Here is a 22,205-nt window from a genome sequence, read left to right as displayed (position 1 = left end):
TATCCCTTCTTGGGAAAGCAGGACCCCATTTTCCTTGCAGAGATGAGACTGCTGGCTGTCAGTGAGTCCTTTCTGCTTTCTTCTGGCTCTGCTTCCCATATGGGAAGGAGCACAGGGACAGTGTTGTAAAGCAAGTGCTTTATTCCATCCCCATCCAGCCTCACAAGTGCTGCATTCTGTCTCAGCTGTGAAACATGTCACAGGATCTCTGTGTGTCATTTCCAACATGTTGTGCTTTGCCCAATGGAATGGCTTCATGTCTCCATGGACAAGCCTCTCAAGCACTTTCTGGTGTTCCTCGGGAACATATAAAAGCCATATCTAAGAGGCCAAGGAAAAACAAAACATTGACAACATGCATCCAAACTCAGGCACAGGCCTTTAAAGTCATTGGAAATATCAGTCACCTTTTCTATTTTAAGCACAGTTGCAAAGATGACAGAGTTAATGTCCTCTTGGCGGTGCTGGGTCCTTACCAAAGGCAAATGGCAACAAAACTTGGAGGGTGAGTTGCATGCTGAAGAACAACATTTTCCCCTGGTGAGCAGCACAGCACTGGAGCAGGTTGCCCAGGAAAGCCGGGGAAACTCCACCCTTGGAAGGACTGTGGCTGACCTTATCTACTGATGGGTCTGCTCTCAGTGGGAGTTGGCCTCTGGAAATCCCTGTCAACCAACCTGTGTGATTCTCTCTCCTGTTCCTCTGCTGTCAACACCCCTTTTGCCTTCTCATCTCCATTTCTCATCCTCTCTGGCATTCTTGCATCTTGACTAGCAGAGGGAGCCAGCTTGCTTGCTGTCAGCATACTTCTTTGGAACTTGGAGTCTCTCCAGCGTGGCCTTTCTCACCACCTAACCATTCAGTGAGCCTTTATCTTATCCTGATTTCTTGATGACTCTGCTCATCATACTAAAACCACCACTTGTTTAATTTCTGGCATTTCTTCATTGCCTTGCACAACACTGATTTCTGCTACTTTTCAGAAGGCTTGACCCATTCTGTTCCTGTAATCAGGCTTGCAGCAAAATGCTTAGCACACAGTACAGTTTCCTTCCCTTCCTGCATTCCCCTTCCCCTATCCCCCAGACTCTTACAGATGTTGCCACCACCTTCCTCTTCTCCCACCACCCAACACCAGCCCTGCTCTCTCCTGGGACAGCAGAGTGATGACCACTATGCCATGTTTGCCCCTCTTGTATTCTTCCACTCCATCTTTGCTCGAGTCCTGCCAGTGGGGTTGTTTCAGTCCTTGTTCTTCAAGGACATGCAACTACGGTGCACCAGCTCAATGTTTTGCAGTTTCTCATAGGTGTTTCCCAGCCAAGAATGCAACAGGATTTCTTCACCAAGACAAGAAGCAGGGGTGCCCAGCCCTACCTCTTTCACGGCTTTGCCTCTGCCTGTGCTCCTTCTGATCTTGACTCTGAAGCTGGACTCTCAGAGTCTAATTCAGTCACTGATATCTTGCCATTTAATGCTGATGTACCTTGTTCAAAACCCAAGAGTAACAGCTGGGCAAAGCTGGAGAGGTGAATGAGGCCTACCATAACTTCTTACGTTCAGAAACTAAAATCATATATTCTGGTTCCATAACCCTTTTACTAGGTTCATTTATTTTAAAAATAGACAAGCTGTCTACACAACATCAGGAGACCATTGGAGTAGATGAACAGTTTTGCTATCCTATCAGTAGACTACTGCCGTGGAACAGCAAAACTGAGATTATAATCCACATTGTCCCTTTGAAATGCCTAAAACTAAAATGTGACAAGGTCAACAAGGAGGACAAAACTGCATGACATCTTTTGGGGGTTCAGTAGAGAGCAGCTTTGTGTAGGCGGGAACAGCCTGGATGTAGGGGAGAAGGAAAGGGAGGTGCAAGCCATACCATGTTTCTAAATTTATTCATTGCTTAACACACGGGCACAGAACCTGGCTGAGGACAAGACTTAAGTCTTCTCTCTCACGGGATCACAGGTAAATATTTAAACCAATTTAAGTAACTTTTCTGATGCTTTTAAAAGGTGGTCTGTACCTTGCATGGCTGTATAAGTAAATTGTAACATACCAGTGTTATACTGCAATCGTTGCTCTTGATATATGCTTTTCTAGGTGTCAAGTTTTAGAGAAAATTAACTTGTCTGGCTAAGGAAAACAGTTAGTTGAGGGCAGAATTAATCACAAGAAGGAAGATTTTCTCAGGGCAGTAACTGTCTTATTAATTAAAATCTTTAGTTTGATAAAGGTGTCCCATACTTCAGGTGAAGTAAAGGCCATTTTCATTCTGCAACAGCACAGCACTGTGCATTATCAGGCCAGAGACTCAGAGGAGTATACATTAGAGATGAGCAGAGAGATTTCTATCCTGATGCTTATTTGGCCAAGTTCTCAGAGGAAATCACTCTGTGGTACAGATTTGGTATAGATTTCACAGTGACTGCCAGAAGAGCTGTAGTGGTTTGGTAAGCAACCACTCCATAATTACCTGTAGACTTGAGATATTTCTGCAGTGCCATTCCATACGTATCAAGCTTTCTTTACATAATGATGACAACAATAACAACAACAACATTTTCTGGTCTCTTGATTGGAAAACATGAAGCAGGTACTACTGGGCAAATATCCCAAAGTCTGGAATACTTCTAGCTTCAAGGAATTCACCAATCTCTGGGGAAAATAAAATAGTCAGAACGTACAGAAGAGGTGTCAGTTAGACTTCATGAATAAAATACTGCAATCTAAAAGCAAATAACAACTTAGCCATACATGATACTAGTTGAAATGGGTAGCTAGACAGGGAAAGCCTATAAGCCTAAGAATTATGCATAAATTCATTCTCAGTATCAGCTTTTAATTCTATATAGATCAAAAATGAGGTAGCAGGAAGCTTCAATGTGTTATGACCCCATGCACTAAAACCACAGAGATATTTAGATTCCCCTGAGAACATTACTTTGATAAATAATTTAAGAATGAAATGAAACAAAAATATGCAGCTTAAAAATCTGTACCCTTTTGAAAACCAAAGGCAGAAAGAAACACAAAGAAAAATGCAGCTCTGTAAAAGAGGACATACATATAATAATAGAGAAATATCAGCTGAATAACAAAAACCTAACAAATTTCTGCTCCTAACAGGTGGCAAACAGTATCTGCATGGAAGATAAAACATATTACTAGGCTATTAGTTTTAGTAGGTGCCCATGCATGGTGTTGCACATGTAACATTTCTCACTAACATGCATTGCATGCATCATTTTAAACATTCAAACAGTAAAATTCCTTCTGTTGCCTCTTTCCAGATTGTAGCAATGGAACAGGTCTCAGAAGCAGTTGGCAAGTTTACAGTTGATCTTTTCAAGAAGCTGAATGAGACCAACAACGACAAAAACATTTTCTTTTCCCCCTGGAGTATATCATCTGCTCTGGCCCTGACATACCTGGGTGCAAAAGGCAATACAGCGAGAGAGATAGGAGAGGTAGGTTGCTCTGTGAAGCTGTGGTGCCCAGCATTGCCCAGCACTCCTGTTAAGACTTGGGGAAATGCCTGGTGTTCCTCTTTGGGGAAAACCATTGGGCTTTACACAAATGCATTGCTACTGCTGAGTGCAACTGCTGTGCAAGGGAGTTCAGCTTTGTGGCAAGCCTGCATGAACGCTGATGTTCTGGGAGGGGAGCAGTGCTGTCCTTTGTTACTCTGTGGGATTTACACATGCTACAACTTCAGCATCCCTTTGATTAGTCACCCAAGCAGAATGAATTATCATAAGGAGTAAAACAAAACAACCATTTTATCTCCATTAGGCTTTAGGTCATGCAAGTCCCTTCATGCCTGTTTCTTACCTTTGGAAACTCTGTCTGCAGGTTCTTCATTTCACTAAAGCTGCGGGAGCTGCTGGGTCGTCTTCTGTGGCCAGACCTTCTCGGGGGAGACCAAAAAGAAGAAAAATGGTATCTATTAGAGAAAATAGATAAGATAAAGAATCTCCAGAATCAAAATGTCCAGATATAGCTTTAACAGTCCAGTATTTCTCACCTGTATCTCTCGTTATATTTAAAGTACAAAACCCAACATGCTTCACAACACGTTCAAGTTCAGCTCTCTTCACTCAGACTCAAAAGAAGCACAAGTCGCTGGGATATTTTGGAAGGTTTACTGTATGGTAAACCAGTCATTAACAGAGCCCTGCAAACTGCAGTGGTGGTAAATTTGGAGAGAGAAAATACAAGAGAGAGGAACACAAATCTCTCCCCACATGCATCACTTTGCAAGTTTTGAAAATTTCATTAAAAATGTAATTGTTAAATGTATGGTTTCTCTTTCCAAGGACCCTGAGCATGAGCAAGCTGAAAATATCCACTCTGGCTTCAAGGAGCTCCTGACTGCCATGAACAAACCCAGAAACACCTACTCACTGAGAAGTGCCAACCGTATCTATGTGGAAAAAACCTACCCATTGCTGCCTGTAAGTTGAACAGTTTTACCTCAGAAAGGGTTAAGAAAAGCTGAAAAAAAAAAAAAAAGTTTTTCACTGTATTTACTTGTCATTAATGGAACGGGTTTGAAGCTGTCCCCCAGTACTTCACATAAAGAGCCCTGAGTTCCAGTGATAAGCTTCACTGGAAAATACCAGTTGGCCTTCTCCCAGTATATAAGGATCCTTTGACAGTAATGCAGGATTCCTTTTCATGCAGTATGGCTTTATTATTAGGAAATTTATTATTAGGATTTGCAACACATGCAATTGTAAATGGGACATTAAAATAAGCACATCCATGGGACATGCACAGTCTTTCTCCCTTCTCCAAATTAAACTGGGAAGAAGTGCAGGGAATTTTCTGTCCTTAATTCTTAACTGTTAACTCACAGCCCAATAGAGGGCAAAGAGCTAGACCCCACAGCCCTCTATACACAAGAAGTTAACATGAAATCCAAGAGCTAACAACTTCCTTTTGGGGGCTGAAAAAATACAGTACATCATAGAACTTCTTTTATTGCCATTTTCCAGACATACATACAGCTCAGCAAGAAATACTACAAGGCAGAGCCACAAAAGGTTAACTTTAAAACAGCACCTGAACAATCCAGGAAAGAAATCAACACCTGGGTGGAAAAGGAAACTGAGGGTAAGTTGAGCTTGACCCCAACATCTTCCCTCTGCTAATAAGTCAGCCTGACGCTCCCTTTGGGCAGGTGCCCTTGAATGGGCAGCAAGCAGAGATGCAGTGGGAGGGCAGAGCAAAAGCAGAACTGGGACAGCCCGAAATACCTGATGCAGACCTCAGTGAGGTCTTTGGGGAACTTCCTCCAAGGCAGGTGGGGATGGGTGCCTGCCTGGAGGAACTTTCCTGCACTGCCCAGAGGTGTGAGCCTCCTCGTGCCTGGCCTAACCTGCTGGCAGAGGCAGCACACAGCTTTCTGCTCCCTGCTGCTTGCCATGAAGCTGTGGCAGCTTTGGAAACAGCAAACAGACTCATTGATTTGTGCCAGGGAAGCGAATTAGGGGGGTAGGGAACTGAGGCATGGACTTTTTCACTACAGAGCTGAACTGAAGGAAAGACAAACAAAACGCCCTCACCATGCTACACTGGAATAAAACCTGACTTTTCTGATTTCAAAAGGTAAAATCAAGAATTTGCTGAATTCACAAGATGTGCAAAGCTCCACCAAGCTGATCCTGGTAAATGCCATCTACTTCAAGGCAGAATGGGAAGAGAAATTTAACGGAGGAATTACAAACACACAACCCTTCCGACTGAGCAAGGTGAGCTCCTCTTTGCCTTCCTTGCAGCGAACAGCCTGGTGACAGCACCTCCTGCTGCACTATCTCCATTCATCAGTCCTTACGTATCCCTGCACTAAACAGACTCTCTGAAAAGCTGGTTACAGCAAAACATGGCAGTGGTCAGCTCACCAACATTTATGCAGCGTCAAGACACTGCTCAGGCAAAGGATAACTAGGTCCAGATAGATTATGCAGTTTCCAAAAACTAACTAGAGTCACGTAAGGCCTTTTTGCAAAACAGGGTTAAAATTCCCCTCATCGTGAGCCCCTTGGCACAGAAATGAGTGTTGTCTTCTAAGGGTTGTGATGTGAAGAAAAACTGCACAACATTTGCTCTCTTAAACCATAAGCTGTTTCTCTGCTGTAGTGTTGGGTGGCTGTATGCCATGCCTGCTCTGTCCCCCTAATCTTTGCAGACATTTCTCTCTTCCTCCTTCTGTGGGCTGCTGTGTATGTTCTGGGGCAAAGAGAAAATCAGTCAACTCATTCCCCAGAAAAATGCTCTGGGGCAAGTGCCAAGATCTACAATATTTCCCAGTCAAGAAGAGCTGTGGAAAAATTATGACAAATTGCTGTTATAAGTCATCTTCATTCTTCTTTTCAAGGCATAATTTGTAACCCATACATAAATACTTTACAGAACAAGTCTAAGCCTGTGAAGATGATGTATATGAGACATGTATTTCCAGTTCTTATCATGGAAACAATGAACTTCAAAATGATTGAGCTACCGTACGTGAAACGTGAACTCAGTATGTTCATCCTACTTCCCGATGACATCAAAGATGGTACTACAGGTCTGGAACAGGTAAAAAAAAAAAAAGCTATATCCATTTTGTATCACCACCCAGATGTTAAAACAAAAAGGACAGACTAGTGACCATATCTCCCCCTCTGAGGACATGCAGTTTGGCTGAATTAATTTCTTTTAATACTTATCTCATCCTGCTCTTGACATCTGTACGTAACTGGACCAAGCCATTTGGCACACAGCTGGGAATCTCCCAGCAACTTCTTTCACGTGATGACTGAAATAAAAGAGAAGACAGAAGTACTTCAGGGGATGGCAGCTGCAGGCGTTGGGTGCCCTGTATTTTTTCTGCAATGAATTTGGCAGAGGTGGTGCTCAAAAACTTGCAACGCTGTGTCCCTTGTTTGCTTTACACTCTGTCTCTGATCATCAGTGAAACCAATTTATATTTCATGCTTTCATCTAAAGGCTAAGTTTGCCACTTAAAAACTCAGTCAATTGGTGAAAAAAATATTTTTATAACCAACTGCGTTTCCCTTGCAATTATCAAATTTCTTCTCTTTCTTGAACAACAGCTAGAAAGAGAACTGACATATGAGAAGCTGTCTGAGTGGGCTGATTCAAAGAAGATGACAAATACTCTTGTGGATCTGCAGCTGCCTAAGTTCAAGCTGGAGGAGAAATTCGACCTCAGTGATTATCTGAGCATCATGGGAATGCGCCTTGCCTTCACCACCAACGCTGATTTCAGTGGAATGGGTGCTAAGAAGGATTTGGCTATCACCAAAGTTATTCACCAGTCTTTTGTTGCAGTTGATGAGGAAGGCACTGAGGCAGCTGCCGCTACTGCTGTTACCATAGCCACAACTGCACTTATTACCAATGTTCTGACATTCAGGGCTGATCACCCTTTCCACTTTTTCATCAGACACAACAAATCCAAGAGCATCCTCTTTTTTGGCAGATTCTGCTCCCCTTAGAATGAGTTACTCCTTGCTCCCAGACAGCATCTAAAGTTCACTTATCAATAGAAAAATGTGAACTGCAGCATTCAAAGCTCAGCCTTAAGCCATATAGCCATAGGTACTGAAAGTTTATGTCCTTTTCCTTTCCACACACCCCCAACTAAGGCAGCACCCAGAGACCACCCTGTGCCTCAAAGACTGTCATTCCGCAGCTGCTTTCCATTGTGCTAATGAGACAGCTTTTCACAGAAAGCAGAATGCTGAATTTTGCTCCCTTGCATCAAACCTGCTTTTCTGGCTTTGTTGTTCAAGAGTAAGGAGGAGTCATAAAGGCTTTTTGCATGCAGCCCATCATCTAGCCCCGTGCCTGGTGCTGACTTCAAGGGAAATGCAGCCTATACTTTTAGACCTCTTAAAGAGGAAAAAATCCCCTAAGGAAGAGAAAAAATAAAAAAATATGTAGAAATCTATATACTATACTCTCTTTTCCTTACTGGGAAACATGCATTTGCATTAAAATATAGTTTCCTTATCTTCACTATTTTAAAGATTGTTGGAAGTTAGTGAAATACTTAATATTTCCCAAATTCATCTCAAAATGTCCCTTATCTCCCCATCTCACCACATATACACAGGTACATCGCATTCTCTATATCGCCCTTGCAGCTTCATGAAAAAATGAGGCAGTGAGGGAAAACAGTCCAGCCTTTAACATTTAATTGCCAACTTCTGTTCATTTTGCAGTATGTCCTAATTTCTCTAAACTTTCAAGGATAAGGTTGCTAAGAGTTCCAACCAGCATAAAGGCTAAGAAAACTACAAGCAACATGTCTTATTGCTTGCTGCCTCTTATTGATATGCAATCAAAAAACTCCAGAATCCAAATCTGCTTCCTCTTTTTAATTTAATGTAATTATACCTGTTTTCTTGGTAATACCTGCACAGTTTCCTGATATCAGATATCATGCATTGATAAACGTACAATTTGTAAGTTAAGAGTGCGTTTCAGCCAAGATCATTCTGGTTCTGAGAGAAACACCAGTGAGAATTTGATTGATGCTTTACTTCATAATTTTGCCATGATCTGCATTTAATCAATAAATGAACTCGGAATTGTGTTTGTGTTACTCAGGGTACTGACTTACCCGGTTCTCTTAGAGCATCCTTTACAATGCATGGCTGACACACATTTCTACCCATGCCATTCCAAACCAACCACCACATCACCCCAAAAGACAAAGAGCTGGGTCAGTGTCTTAATACACCAGTGTCTTAATTCTTCTAGGCATCAAACAGCACTGAAAATGCCCTTACTCAACATGTTATTCTACACATTTACTAGACACAACAAATCAAATCAAACTCTGGTGAGCAATTTTTTGCTCAGAGACTCAAAGCATCTGAATTTTCTTTCATGGTAAGCATTCCTTTTCCCTTTTTGACCACAGCTTATTGCACTACCTGCCTCCATTTGAACCTACCGAGAAGGCTCATCTGCCTGTCACAATACACTAGAAATAAGAAGTCCAACCTGAGCCTATAGCCCGGAAAAGCAGCTTCCAAATATCTCTTTCTGTGCTTTCCTATGCCTATAAGGAACTGCACAAAGCTTTGTAGCCATTATAGTACAAAGCAACTACACATCAGAGAACATTATATCAGGCAACCAGGTTTGAGGAGGAAAGTACTGTAAAAACATACACTCTCAGCAAAATTCCACCTATAATTACAGCTCACCCTCCACCTCGACAAAAGGCAGTCTGTTTGGAAATATGCCTCCACCCAACAAAGTACACCTGCATCATCTTCCCTGTACAAAGTGCTGCTTCTAAAATCAGTGCCCTCCCTTACCTGTAACCCCCAGAACAGGGTTCAGCTGTCTGTCATCACAGACCTGCAGTGGTGCAGCCCAACTGCATACTATTGACTCAGCTTTATTAAGAAACGTATCATTAAGGTGTCAAAAAGCTTGTAAGTAATGGCCACACACACTAAGTCAAGTAAAACAACAAATAGAGGAGCTATTGTCAGGATTGAATAGTTAGCATAGCAAGGATTTAAAAGGAGAAACACTAACACAAAGAGGTTTTGAAACCTCAATTAAAAAAATTCAGTAATTGGAAGGCAACAACCTGCACCATCAAGGCTCAGCGTCTTCTGGGGAGCAACAAAGACCAGCCCTCTCTCCATTGAGTAATGCCTGGCCAGCAAAGGCTCCTCAGAGTGGTAAGCATATTAATTCTTGGCCTTATGGCATATTAGTTCAAGGTCTATGCTGTGTGTATTCAACAATATTACTGGGAAAGACTAAACTTGTCTTAGACTAACCCTGTTTGCAGAGTCATGCTGTGTAATAGCAGAAGTTGCCCAAAGAAAGATGGGAAGAGTCCCGTGCCAAACACAACGAAAGGTCTTTCCATGCTGAATGTTGTGCATCCCCTCACTCATACCACAAGTAAAGGGGAAAAGGGGAGTTGGAAGAGTTTTGTTTGTGACTCTCTGTACTGCTTTCATGGTAACCAGGGTCTGGCCCTCAGTTGAGGCTAACCTTTTACAGAATTGTTCAGGCTAGAAGTGACCACCTGAGGTCATCTGGTCCAACTCCCCTGCTCAGGTGGGGTCAGGACTGTGTCCAGTTGGGTTTTGAGTATCTCAACCAGTTGAATGGGATTTTCCACAGCATTAAAACAACAACAACAACAACAACAACAACAAAACATAACCAGACTTAGTCTAGGACTGATTTTAAATTGTGCTGCTTTTAAACAGATGCAACCACAAGAGAACTGATTGTCAAAAAACAAAATGCCCTAAGAGTCCACTCAAATTACTGAGTAAACCAATTACAGGTAGAAAGATGCAACCTCACATCCACATTGAGCAAGCTGGGGATGAAAGATGGCTTCAAAAAGTCCAAAATCACTTCATTGGATTGCCTGAGGAAAATGACTAGTTTTATCAGAAGACTTCTTATGACCATTTGTCAGAGGCCGATGCATTTGCAGACAACAGGTCAGGAGTTTGATGCTGCAAAACACTGTTTCCAGCATTGTTTGCAGCAAGTCACTATTTCCTCTACGTGGCATGGCAAAACCAAGAGCACCTTCTCTTTCACGTGTTTGCTCCCCTTGGAAACTCTGCTCTCTCTTACTTAACAGGATCTTGCAATGGATACCACAAAGAGTGTCTACACAATTTGGGCAACCTTTCTTAATCTTCCTGTATTTTTGGCCAATCTTTGTAGTGTGTAGGACAGTAATTATCATCACTAACAGTTGTTTTTTTTTCCTTCTCCTATACATTTAGCTAAAAAATAGCTAACAGCAGTTTCAGATATGTAGCAAGAACATTTCTTAAGCACATAACTAAACATAAAAGTGTCTGCTATATTTCTGAAGAAAGAAAACAAGATGGATATTCCTATGAAAAATGCAGACACTTAGAAATAATATATAAAAAAAGAGAGGCACATGTATTGCTCCTGAAACCTTGTATGGCATACATATCAGTCAGATTCAAAGTGGATAAAAACACAAAAATGTATTTCTAGTTCTAAATATGCGTTTGAACTCTTTATACTGATGATTTTTCCATATAGGTTGACCGCATGCTGGTAATCTGTTTGTTCTGCATTTGTCATACTTGTGGGCAGGGAGCACTCCTAAGTAACCATACATGTAGCACAACAGATAAATAACAATCGCGAAGGAAATGGATCAATGCAGTTAATCTAAAACACACAGATAAGAGCAGAGGAAAACTGGAATTGCTAATTACGTTGGTTAAAGTAAAATATTTGTATACAGATAACTGCCTTGTATTACGTCTCTAGTGATCTCTGACTTTACACATTTTGCTGTTTTCACTCTCTACTCCAACACAACAAACAGCCTCAGTAAAACAAGTCATTACAAGCAGAGATTCCAAGCAGTTTTTTGTGGATGATCCAAACGCCCCTCATTTGTAACAGAGGAATAAGGAGCTTGGTATGGTGCAGGGCCTTTAGTTATCTAAAACACCTTCACCTCCTAGCACCATCCAATATTTCAAGTGAGCCCAGTGTTCACTTACACCTCATCGTTTATTTTAGGTGATTGTGGTAGCACCTTCTGAGCTTCCTTGAGGATCTGATTTCTGAGACATAAGAGGACAAACGTAAAACATCACAAAATAAGGGTTTTATGTGATCTGACAGCTACAAGTATTCAAACCTTTCTCCTCTGAAATTTGACAACAGTCACACTTTGCCATCTGACAACAGCAATAACAACCTACTTCAGCACTCCTTTTCAGTCAAATCTTTTAGATTAGTTTATATTAATTTCACAGTTTCACAGAGTAAGAAGAAAAGGAAGCTATAAAATTATTTCAGCGTGTCCCTTATCAATGCAGTGTGGCTCTATTCTCTTCTGCAATTACCATAGTTTTGCAGGCCAGACAGCACTGGGAGAAAGGCATACTGGCCTTCACGTTTCGGGACGCATACCAAATAACAGTGATTTTGAACCTCACCCTCCTTCTGTCCCTCTCTGTAAATTCTGCAAGCTGGTGATGGAGAGAAGAAATGGGAATAAATGAGGGAACGGGCATGTTAATACAAGAGGAGGATGTAGGGAAGAAAAGGGAGGTGCAACCATTTCTACATTTCCAAAAGTATTCGTTGCCTCACATACCACCAACAGATCCTGACTGAAGACATCTTAACTCTTCCCTCTCTCGCAGGATTCAGGTAGTGTAAACATTCATATCTATATAACCAGCTTTATTTTGGAAGTCTTAAAAATTTGTATGAATTCTTTGGAACTAAGCAGTTAAATGATGGCATAAATGTCATGCAGGGGAAGGGGCTGCTCGTTTTTTAGTACAAACTGCAGCGCTTTGGAAAACACCATGCAAAGGGCACAGTGATCAGGATGCAAACCCAGACTGTGCAAAACCTGTGCAGCCTGAGAGGGCAGAAAGTTTCCTCACAGTAGGCAGGGTGCCTACCTTAATCACCAGGCTATGAGTTGGTTTAAGATCAGGGGAGTGAGTATAGACTGAAGGACAAAATGCTCTCCTAGAGACACATGACAGCATGACTTTGTAACACAGTATTGGGTGTATTGGCTCAAGCCTCTGCTTCATTCATATAAAAAAACTACTGGATCAGGCATCCAGATTTTTTCTTTCCCAGATGACCAAATTGTCTAGTAGATTGATGAACTTCACACAAACCTGCACTTTTTCTCTCTGTCAAGCCTGAGAAATGTCTGATTGCTGCGTGCAGATTCAGTTCAGGCACACACTGGAAATAACAGAGAGATTGGTTTGAAATTCTTCAGGCAAAAACATCCATCCCAGCCCTGTTCCCTAGATATGCTCTGAGAGTATCTAGCTGATCGGCTCCTCCAGGCACAGCAGTAAGAGATACCTCAGCATTTTTAGGACAAGGTATGAGCAAGGCTGCAGGGTGTCCACCTCTGAAGCACTCCTGAGAAGGCTTGGAAGTTGTTTTGGAGCCTTGGGAAGCTTTGAAATCCAAATTCGAGGATCCTGGAGGCTCTAGGTATCTCTAACACTGCATGGCAACTGTCTTTAAGGACTGCTGGTTTTGATTTAAGCATGAAAATTGTGGGTGAAGATGGATTAAAACGTCTCGTTGTTTTTTGTTGATCTTATGCTTAGTCTTGCACCTGATGCAACCATGCACTGTCTTTGGTATGAGCAGTCCTCATCCTGTTGAAGGCAATGGAGATTTCAGAATTTCTGGGATTGTAAGATACAGGAGTTTACTTGAAAAACAGTAATTAACAAATCCAGCTACAGGTACCAAATGTAGATCTATCTCCACAAAGAAAATTTAACAACGTACAGATCTCTAGAAGCCTTTTAGATACAAGTAAGGAATTGCATGAGTTCACTACGCTTCTTTCAGTGGAAAGTAATAGTTAAGGAAGTTTAAAGAAATAAGGAGAAGAGCTCAAAGAAGAACAGTAGGAAATGCTTCTGTTTCACAACCTCAGAACCAAAGAATAATTATATGAAACTTAAGCAAATGCTTTATTTTTATTTTTTAATATTTTTGGTTGTCAAAACATTCCTAGCTAAAATAGTGCTTATCTGATGATGGCTAAGTAAAAGGGTTGAAACAAGACTATAAATATTTAGGAGTGATGGGAAAGGGAGAAATAATGCAGGTCTTAAAAAGAGACCTGCTATCTGACTGTATTTGGTATCTATGCAGTATTTTGACCATTAACTTATTATTATTATTATTTGTGTTTATTTTTTATTTTATTATTATTATTATTATTTTTAAGCATAAAGAAGCAGTCATCACCTCTGTCTGCCAATCATTTACCTTAGGCTGTATCGATGGAGTCTTTCTCAGCATCAACCAACAGCTTTGCTCTGGACCTTTACAAAAAGCTGAATGAAACTTCCAAAGGCCAGAATATTTTCTTTGCTCCTTGGAGTATTGCAACTGCTCTCGCCATGGTCTATCTGGGTGCAAAAGGTGACACTGCAGCACAGATGGCTAAGGTAAGCTGTGAAATTAGCAGTATTAAAGCTGGTTCCCACATGAATTGCATTACTCACCTGCCTATGTGAAACAGAAAGGAGCAACATGGGGAAAACAGCGATTTGTCATCGTGTTGGGTACAAGAAATAATCTCATTCACGCTGCCTGCAGTCCTGCAGGTCACTGTTCTTCCAGTTTATTTCCAAGAGCTCCCTACTCTACTACTACCCCTACATTTAGCTTACACTTAACAGTTGCCAGAGGGAAGTTATTGACATTAGAGACTACTGCAGTCTTGTTGGGAAATCTACCTTCTATTTAAATTGCCCTTGAAGAGAATAATTCACCTGACGTTGTGCTCAAGTAGTAATAAAGAGACATCTTTATTAACAAAATTAATATGCAACTAAGACACTCTAGAGTCTTAGTAGACACTCTAGAGAAAGGAAAGCCAGAGATACTATCACTGCTTCTAGACCCCAGGTGTTCCTGAAAGTGGTGTATCTGTGTTCTCATTCTGCACATTCATTATTTTATTTATGTACATACGTTAACTTTAGAGTTTTATATTGGCATCCCAGTAGTAAGACTCTGAACGGCACTATGTTGTTTGTTCTGCTTAGTCACGATCTGAAAATAAATTCCACATAACTAAGCATGAATTGACCATTGTTCCAAATAAATTCATGTCTGAGCCATGATATTGCTCTGTTATTAAGTAGTAAATATGACTAAAATAGATATAATTATGATATAATTATAGAGTATAACCAAGAGTAAGGTCTTGTCCTCATTAACTTCAGTAGACTAACTAATATTGTGCATGACCGGTGAATTTTCCTAAGTAGAAAACTAATACAATTACATATACTTGAGCACATTTATCTTCTTAAAACAAGCTGTCTTTATGAAAATTTGTCATTGTCACAGGTGCTTCATTTTAACCAGACTGGAAGAGAAGAAGGTTCTTCTGAGACAAGGCCTTCTCTGGGGAGACCAAGGAACAGAGAAATGGTATGTATTACAACAAAACACTCAGAGAATTAAATGTCATTCTCCTTTTAGATGGCTCAGGATGAATCCTCAGGATAAATCATTATGTCCACATTCATTTTAGTAATTCACTGACTTTCTAAGTTGTAGCAAGGTCTGCCTGATGTGGTCCTCCAGACATCTCTCTCCATTACCTCTTCAGCCTGTCCCCATTCCTTTGCAAAACTCAAAACCTCTTCTATCCTCTGACCACCAAGTTCTTTTCCACGTGTCCTTCTTAGAAGCCCATGTCTCAGCATGAGTGAAAGACCAGAGCAAGGAATGCTGCCTCACCAACCTAAGGTTAAGTCACTGTGCGCCAGTTGCATAGATTCCCATTGTCAAAAGCTCAAAAAGCTCAAAAGCTGCAAGGCTGCCTTAATGGTCCTTGTGATACTCAAAATTAGGCCTATGACTGAAAACAGATTATCCAACCTCCTGGCTGCACCATCAGCAGATGACCCCAAAGGTCTAGGCAGCTCTGCAGAATCAAACCTTCACCCCACAGACAGAAACAATTTGTCCAGTTGTAAGTAGTGCTGCAAATATGCTAGATACTCAAAAAAGAGCTCCAGCCCTTGGCATTCCTTTTAAATTAAAATGACCTGGCTTTTCAAATGACCACAGAAGGTGCAATGCTCCAGAGAGAAAAAATATTTCCATACTAATTGATGTCTCTTTCCAAGGGTCCTGAGCATGAGGAAGCTGAAGATATCCACGCAGGCTTCAAAGAGCTCCTGTCTGCCATCAACAAGCCTAGAAACACCTACTTGCTGAAAAGTGCCAACCAACTGTTTGAGGAGAAGACCTACCCATTACTGCCGGTGAGCTGAACATTTTTGCTTAAAAAATATTCTGAGTTTAAAAGGTATTAATAATAAAGGAGATCAAAATTTTCCAAATGATAGCACTGCGGTTCTAGTGAGAAGGTGAGGACAGCTGTACTGGGCTAGTCTTACATGGACAAGAGGTCCACCTTGTCTCTTTTCAGCCTGTTTCTTGTTAGCATCACTGTTGGTTTGTTTTTCCTCTAAAGGAAGCTTCTCTGTATCCCTGGTCATCCTTCTTCCCCTTGTCAGTGGTACTTATACTCTAGCATTTCTGAGACGGGGAGGCCAGAACTGCACAGAGAATTCAAACCACAGGCACACCATGGCTTTACAGAGCAGCATATTAATGTTTGTCCTTTTATTACTTCTTTCTTTCCAACTCTTCAAATTATATTTGCCTTTTTGACCATTACTGGGCAGGTATTTTTCACACAACTGTCCATTATAGCTTCAACACCTCATTCCTGAAGTGTAGTCATGCCCTGTATACTACCCTCCACTGCATTATTTACAGATGTTTCAGTGTGTATATTGGAATGTAAATATTTAGATCTGTGTTCTATAAATTAAATATTTTAGCACAAATCTCATCACTTATCCCTATAGAGCTCCAATAGTAATATCCATTTACCATGAACACTATTTCCTCCTCCTGTTGGTTTTCATTTTTTTAAATGGACGAGATCTTTCTCTGTAGTCCCATGGATACTCAGCTTCTTCAAAAGTCTTTGGTGGGAAGTCTTCTGAAATGCTTTTTTTTAATCCAATTAGGCTGTCATGGCTTAACCTTCTTACCCACAGGCTTCCTGACACCTTCAAAAAAACTCCAACAGATTTGTAATGTAGAACTTCCTATTACAAAATGCTGCTCCGATACATCATGCTTATCCACATGCCCGCTAAACCTATTTATTCATGTGCCCTGTGGGCTTATGAGTTTGTAGTTCCCTGTATCTTTGACATCCTTTTAAGAAGTGACATTGCATTAATCATCATCCAGTTTCTTGGAAGGTGGTTTTAAATGAGATTACGGTTCTTTGATCTTGGAGTTTGCTTCCATCTCCCGAGTAATTAGCAATTACTCAGTCATTAAACTAAATAAATCCTGATGAATGCATATTGCTCATTTTCTCCACAATCTCATGTATCTACCCTTTAAGACTAATTAGAGAATCTCCTGCTGGGAATCTCCCTGAACTGTCTCAGAGAAGACAGCAATGTAAAAGTCAATTCTAGTTTTCTGCCACAATGTTATCCTACCAGAACATTCCTTTTATGCCTGACCCTCTATTGCCCTCACAAACTCTTGGCAGGTTCCTTGAGTCTGAAGTAAATCTAAAAATGTTATTTCAACTTTGTATGAGGCTATTCTTCCCTCTTGTACTGCACTCTACATCACAAAGCAAAAAATATTTCAATGATATAAAAAGATCATTCTGAGAAATAACAATGATAAAAAAGGTGAAGAATGTTTATTTCATTTGATATTTCAAAATAACAAATTTCCATTTTGAATTTCAAATACAAAAACATGACTTACCACTCTCCATGAGACAGAAGTACTGAATTTTGATCAGTCCTTAATTAATATTTAGCACAGAATGCATCAGACCTTATTTTAAGGGTTATCTAAATTTCAAATTAACTATATTTTCACCAACTGCGTATTAGCAGATTGTATAATCCTTTTAAGTGATTATTTCCACCACTTTTGTAGCTTAAATTTTACTACATAAGCATTCATTTTCCAACTTTATCTTTCAGAAATTCTTAGAACTCATTACAAGGTATTACAAAGTAAAACCACAAGCTGTAAACTTTAAGACAGCTGCGGAACAAGTCAGAGCACAGATCAATTCCTGGGTTGAAAATGAAACAGAGAGTAAGTTAAGTACCACTCTAATGGCTTTTTCTTTTCTCATTTCCAAATCATTTGCATTTCCACTTGTATTTCTCCTGCAGCCAGGGATCCATAAGAGATGGAAACTCAGGGGAGGTGACAAGCAAACTGCAGTTAAGTGGCTTGAAGAATGGCTCCCTCCAAACCTAACTGCTGCTCTTTACAAGGTCCTCCCTTTCATCCTTCCAGCCATGGCCACCTCTGAATTATTTCTGTTCATTGGAGGCAGAAATAGATACTGAATGGCTCCACCCTGATTAATGAAGTCTTCTCTTCTGAATGTTTTAAACTGCATGCAGCCAGCTTCACAGAATGTCCAAACTTTAACCAATTTCCAATGTCAACTACTATAAAAACTGCCGTAAATATATTTAAAAATAAGATACTTTTTACCATATATATACTATGAAAAATGTACAGGAAAAAAGTCTCCCGAGTGCACTTTTGTTGAATACATAGACACAGAGAAAGCACAACTAAAACTGGTAATTCACACTGTCATACTGAAATAACAGTCCTATTTGTCTGATTTTGAAGGGAAGATCCAGAATCTGCTGCCTGCAGGATCTCTTGATTCTCACACCATACTGGTCTTAGTAAATGCCATTTATTTCAAAGGAAACTGGGAAAAGAGATTTCCTGAAAAAGATACTTCTGAGACACCATTCAGATTAAGCAAGGTAAATTCCTTCAGTCTATCTATTACTGAAGAGCGACAAACCTCTAAATATTTCACCTGCATTTCACACGCCACTGCAACACTACCTGTAGATAGGCACATGGTATAAACGCAGTGAGAAGAGCAATTATGAAAAAAAGTCAGAATTATTTACACAGATGCATGAGAATAAGATTTTCTCTCTAATCAGTAGCTCCTTGCTGCCAAAACACTATAGTTAAGTAACTTAAGCATAGGAAGAAATTTCTGTAAGTGTTGAGGTGCCATTTTCAAAAGGGACTGAGCTACTTCGGAGAGCAGTATTTAGACACCTAGGTCTCTTTTATGCTTTTGAGACAGATAGTCTATAGCCTGAGTTCAAGCAATCTGAACCTACTGCTCTTTCCTAATGTACCCTTGCGGTTGTGCAAAACCTCATGTGGAATTTTCATGAGGGTTCAACATTTTAGCCAAGTGCGTGTCGACGATGTGTTCAGTATACACTGATTGAGCTAACTATTTAAACATTCACACACTGACAATTCACAGTAGCTCCCTGCATGAGTCTTTTTGGATTATGTCAAAGGCGAGCAAAAGGATTTGTCAATCGAAACACATACCTTGTTTGACATAGATTATGAGTGCAAATATCTTTTGTATACCAGGTGATTTGAAACAATCGTGTCGATACTGTGGCTGTGTATCTGACAGCTACTACACTACACATGTGCTTTTAGGATTACTCATGGTACACAGCGCACAGAGGGTTTAATTCACAGCATATCTGATAGAAAAGCCTGCAAACAGATGAACTTTTGCACTTGTGTAACAATGGAAAGGAGAGAGTGGATGTATCAGCAAAGGTCTGTGAACATAAACACAGATTGGGAATGCAGAAAATTGCTGGGTAATTTTATTCCATTTGCTAATCAAACCCTCTGTGGTTTGAGGAAGAGGAATAGCCAGCACAGGTCACAGATATAGCTTAGAGGCAAATTAAGAAAATCAGTATTGTTTGGGAGTATGCAAAAGAGTTGATGGCATCCAAGAAAAGGAAGTCAACATTTCACCCCTTACCCTCAATCAACACATTCACTCCAACAGTGTACAGTCTGTGAGGAAACCTGAAATACAGAGTAATTATTTGCTTATCAAAGCTCACTCCTTGTTTTTAGAGTGAGAAATACATTACATGTAATGAAGTTAGCAGGTTGATAGCATATGTGTCTATATGGATTTTTTTTCATAGATTCCATTGATTTTGGAACAGGGGCATATGTGATACTGTCTGAAGGATACAGTACTGGAAAAATATTCAAATGTTGCTGAGTCTTACACTTGTTTCCAAATCTTTGCTTTCAGTTCAAAGAAGCAAGTAATCTTCTTCATTACTTCTAAGGAATGAAGTACTACTACTGATTTTTTATGTCTTTTTATTGTTTCACAGACCAGGACTAAGCCAGTACAGATGATGTTTCTGAGAAATACATTTTTAATCTTTCAAGAGACAACCATGAAATTCCAAGTCATTGAGCTGCCATATGTGGAAAATGAAGTCAGCATGTTCATTCTCCTACCAGATGACATCAGTGACAACACTACTGGTCTGGAGCTGGTAAAATTGACATACTGTTGCATCACACACACTATGAGACATTAATGGAAATAGATGAAAATAGTGAGGAAGAATGAGCTTCAAAATTATGGCAGAAAGGGATTTGCTGTGTATATACTTTGTTTCATAAGCTATAATACAACGATTTCTCAGCCTAGGATTCAGGGCATCTGTTAATGATGTGAACATAATATTATATTTGATACACCTAAAAAAGTATGTCCACACCACTGTCTTAGCCTATTTTGTATCTTCTTTTCTATTGCCAGAATAGCAGAACAAGGAAAGGGAAAAACAGATCTGAAACGTCATGCCGTAGAATTAATCTTCTGAAAGCTGCATTAATCATTTTATGTCATTTGCAGTCCAGATTTGCACCTGATACTTTGTGGTGAGGATTCTCAAACTAAGCACTGACTATCCTGACCCTCTAGGTATCAGCAGCCACTTATGGTCATGCCAGGATCGGTTTCAGACTCTAAACAGATCAGAGCAAACATTTTTATTTGTACCCAAGGTCCCATGCATCCTACTTACTTAGCACTAAGAGAAACGTCTTTCATATATACATATACCGAGGGCCTATTAGTATCACCATGACATCGCAAAAAAGTAATGCTTTTCACATCCGCAAAAAAATAAGGAACTATTCTGCAGGTTCACTGCTACACCTTACCACCTTTAAGGAAATATACAAGACTGTAAGTCACGCAGCACTTTGCAGGATCACGTCCTAAGAATACAGAGCATCCCAGCTGCGTACGCAGCTGGTAGCTGGACTTTATTTTACATCTTGATGAGTGTTATATCCTGGTGTGCATGTCTTCTCTTTGTCCTTTGCATTATGACTATTTTCTTCCCAAATTCATTGCAGGTGGAAAGAGAGCTGACCTATGAGAAACTGGCTGAATGGTCCAACTCAGACAGTATGATGAAAGCTGAAGTAGAACTGTACCTGCCCAAATTGAAGCTGGAAGAAAATTATGATCTTAAATCCACTTTGAGCAGCATGGGCATACGAAACGCTTTTGATCCAGTTCAGGCTGATTTCACAGGGATGTCAGTGAAGAAGGACCTCTTCATCTCAAAAGTTATTCACAAAGCTTTTGTGGAGGTCAACGAAGAAGGTACTGAGGCAGTAGCTGCCACAGGTGTCCTGGTGATGAGAACAAGAACACCTAAAGTAACTTTTAAAGCTGACCACCCCTTCCTCTTCTTTATTAGGCACAACAAGTCCCAAACCATCCTCTTCTTTGGCAGGTTTTGCTCACCCTAGTCAGCATTACTCCCTGCCCTGCAGAGCAGCAGGTAGTGGTTTGCCAGCTCAGGGCAAAATCTGGTACTTCTGCTGCAGCTGGAGGGATACCTGGACCTGGACTCCTTCTCTATCAGACCACGCACCCCACAGCCTGAAGCAAAGCTTCTCCTTTTGCTTCTCCTACACCAAAATGATAGCTATGACAGTGTCTAGGGGAGCACGCAATGCCTTGTGTTGCCAGAGCAACCCTGGTTAGCACTCAGATTAGCCTGCTGGGGTAGCTCTGTCCCCCAGCCACTATCAGCTGTAGCATTGCCATCCCCCTTTCCCTCACTGTAGTGCATGCAAACGTGAGGCCCAGTCCTCGCCCTCATGACTACATCCTGATTCAGACTGCAGTAAGTGGTCTGCACTTACTTCCACCTTGCTATAATTAGCCCATTTAGCCCTTGATTAGGTCCCTGCATTGCAGCTATGGGCACCCCTCCCCCCAAAAAAGCTAGCCGCCCCTCTTGTTTCTTACACACACCCCCAGACTTAAGTCTTTGTCATCTCTGAATTTCACATCAACACATTCTTCCACAGATTGCCTCGAAAAATAATTACAAAAAACCACACCCCTGTAAGGGCTGTTTGCCTCACTTAGAGCTATGGGCATGCCAGAACCACGCTCAGCCTCTGGCTACAGCAACAGCACGTCTTTGTTATTAATAATAATAATAATATCGCATAATGCTCGTAGCCTGATGGTGTTTTCTGTCAGTTATACGAGGAGAAGGGGAAGAGGAGGTAGGAAATAAGTAGCAAGGCAAAGCCTGCGGAGATGTAGGGGGGCTGCGGCTAAAATGGCCGCTGCCCGCCCGCGGCCATAGCGGGAAAGAGGCGCAGCAGCACAGCCCCTAGCA

At 40.8% G+C, this 22,205-nt stretch overlaps 2 protein-coding genes and 1 long non-coding RNA gene across 5 annotated transcripts; 2 read left to right on the top strand and 1 right to left on the bottom strand.

The window, feature by feature from the left end:
- Nucleotides 1–279: 279 nt before the first annotated feature.
- Nucleotides 280–8,618, top strand: LOC101798932 (heterochromatin-associated protein MENT). Its single transcript, XM_027451686.3, has 8 exons — nt 280–1,977; nt 3,303–3,479; nt 3,865–3,951; nt 4,329–4,466; nt 5,010–5,127; nt 5,623–5,765; nt 6,427–6,594; nt 7,113–8,618. Exons 2-8 carry the CDS (start codon nt 3,312–3,314, stop codon nt 7,515–7,517), a joined length of 1,227 nt encoding a protein of 408 aa, XP_027307487.3. The 5' UTR covers nt 280–1,977; nt 3,303–3,311; the 3' UTR covers nt 7,518–8,618.
- Nucleotides 8,619–9,184: 566 nt separating this feature from the next.
- Nucleotides 9,185–22,037, top strand: LOC101802682 (heterochromatin-associated protein MENT). 3 transcript variants are annotated; one of them, XM_038174004.2, is made up of 9 exons: nt 9,185–9,728; nt 13,851–14,027; nt 14,938–15,021; nt 15,726–15,863; nt 17,634–17,751; nt 18,307–18,449; nt 19,875–20,042; nt 20,917–21,169; nt 21,267–22,037. In XM_038174004.2, exons 1-9 carry the CDS (start codon nt 9,699–9,701, stop codon nt 21,554–21,556), a joined length of 1,401 nt encoding a protein of 466 aa, XP_038029932.2. In that variant the 5' UTR covers nt 9,185–9,698; the 3' UTR covers nt 21,557–22,037. The 3 variants fall into 3 exon arrangements, with proteins under 3 accessions (XP_038029932.2, XP_021130369.4, XP_071891090.1); XM_072034989.1 differs by lacking the exon at nt 9,185–9,728 and adding an exon at nt 11,878–12,231; XM_021274694.4 differs by having other exon boundaries at nt 9,190–9,728; nt 20,917–21,447.
- Nucleotides 19,320–21,963, bottom strand: LOC119715779 (uncharacterized). Its single transcript, XR_005263193.2, has 2 exons — nt 21,830–21,963; nt 19,320–21,198 (listed from the first exon to the last, which is right to left on the bottom strand). It is a non-coding gene; the product is annotated as an uncharacterized lncRNA (long non-coding RNA).
- Nucleotides 22,038–22,205: the final 168 nt, after the last annotated feature.

The sequence above is a fragment of the Anas platyrhynchos genome, chromosome 2 (genome assembly GCF_047663525.1).
Source record: "Anas platyrhynchos isolate ZD024472 breed Pekin duck chromosome 2, IASCAAS_PekinDuck_T2T, whole genome shotgun sequence".
Lineage (NCBI taxonomy): Eukaryota > Metazoa > Chordata > Aves > Anseriformes > Anatidae > Anas > Anas platyrhynchos.
The sequence above is the reverse complement of the archived record's forward strand: the minus strand, read 5'-3'. Positions and strand labels throughout refer to the sequence as shown.

Excerpts from the sequence above, each read along its gene's own strand:
- LOC101798932 (XM_027451686.3), top strand. The coding sequence starts at position 3,312 with ATGGAACAGGTCTCAGAAGCAGTTGGCAAGTTTACAGTTGATCTTTTC. Across the intron at positions 3,480-3,864 it reads CAGCGAGAGAGATAGGAGAG|GTTCTTCATTTCACTAAAGC; the intron begins GTAGGTTGCTCT and ends CTCTGTCTGCAG. Across the intron at positions 5,128-5,622 it reads GGTGGAAAAGGAAACTGAGG|GTAAAATCAAGAATTTGCTG; the intron begins GTAAGTTGAGCT and ends TGATTTCAAAAG.
- LOC101802682 (XM_038174004.2), top strand. The coding sequence starts at position 9,699 with ATGCCTGGCCAGCAAAGGCTCCTCAGAGTG. Across the intron at positions 15,864-17,633 it reads AGACCTACCCATTACTGCCG|AAATTCTTAGAACTCATTAC; the intron begins GTGAGCTGAACA and ends TTTATCTTTCAG. Across the intron at positions 18,450-19,874 it reads CACCATTCAGATTAAGCAAG|ACCAGGACTAAGCCAGTACA; the intron begins GTAAATTCCTTC and ends ATTGTTTCACAG.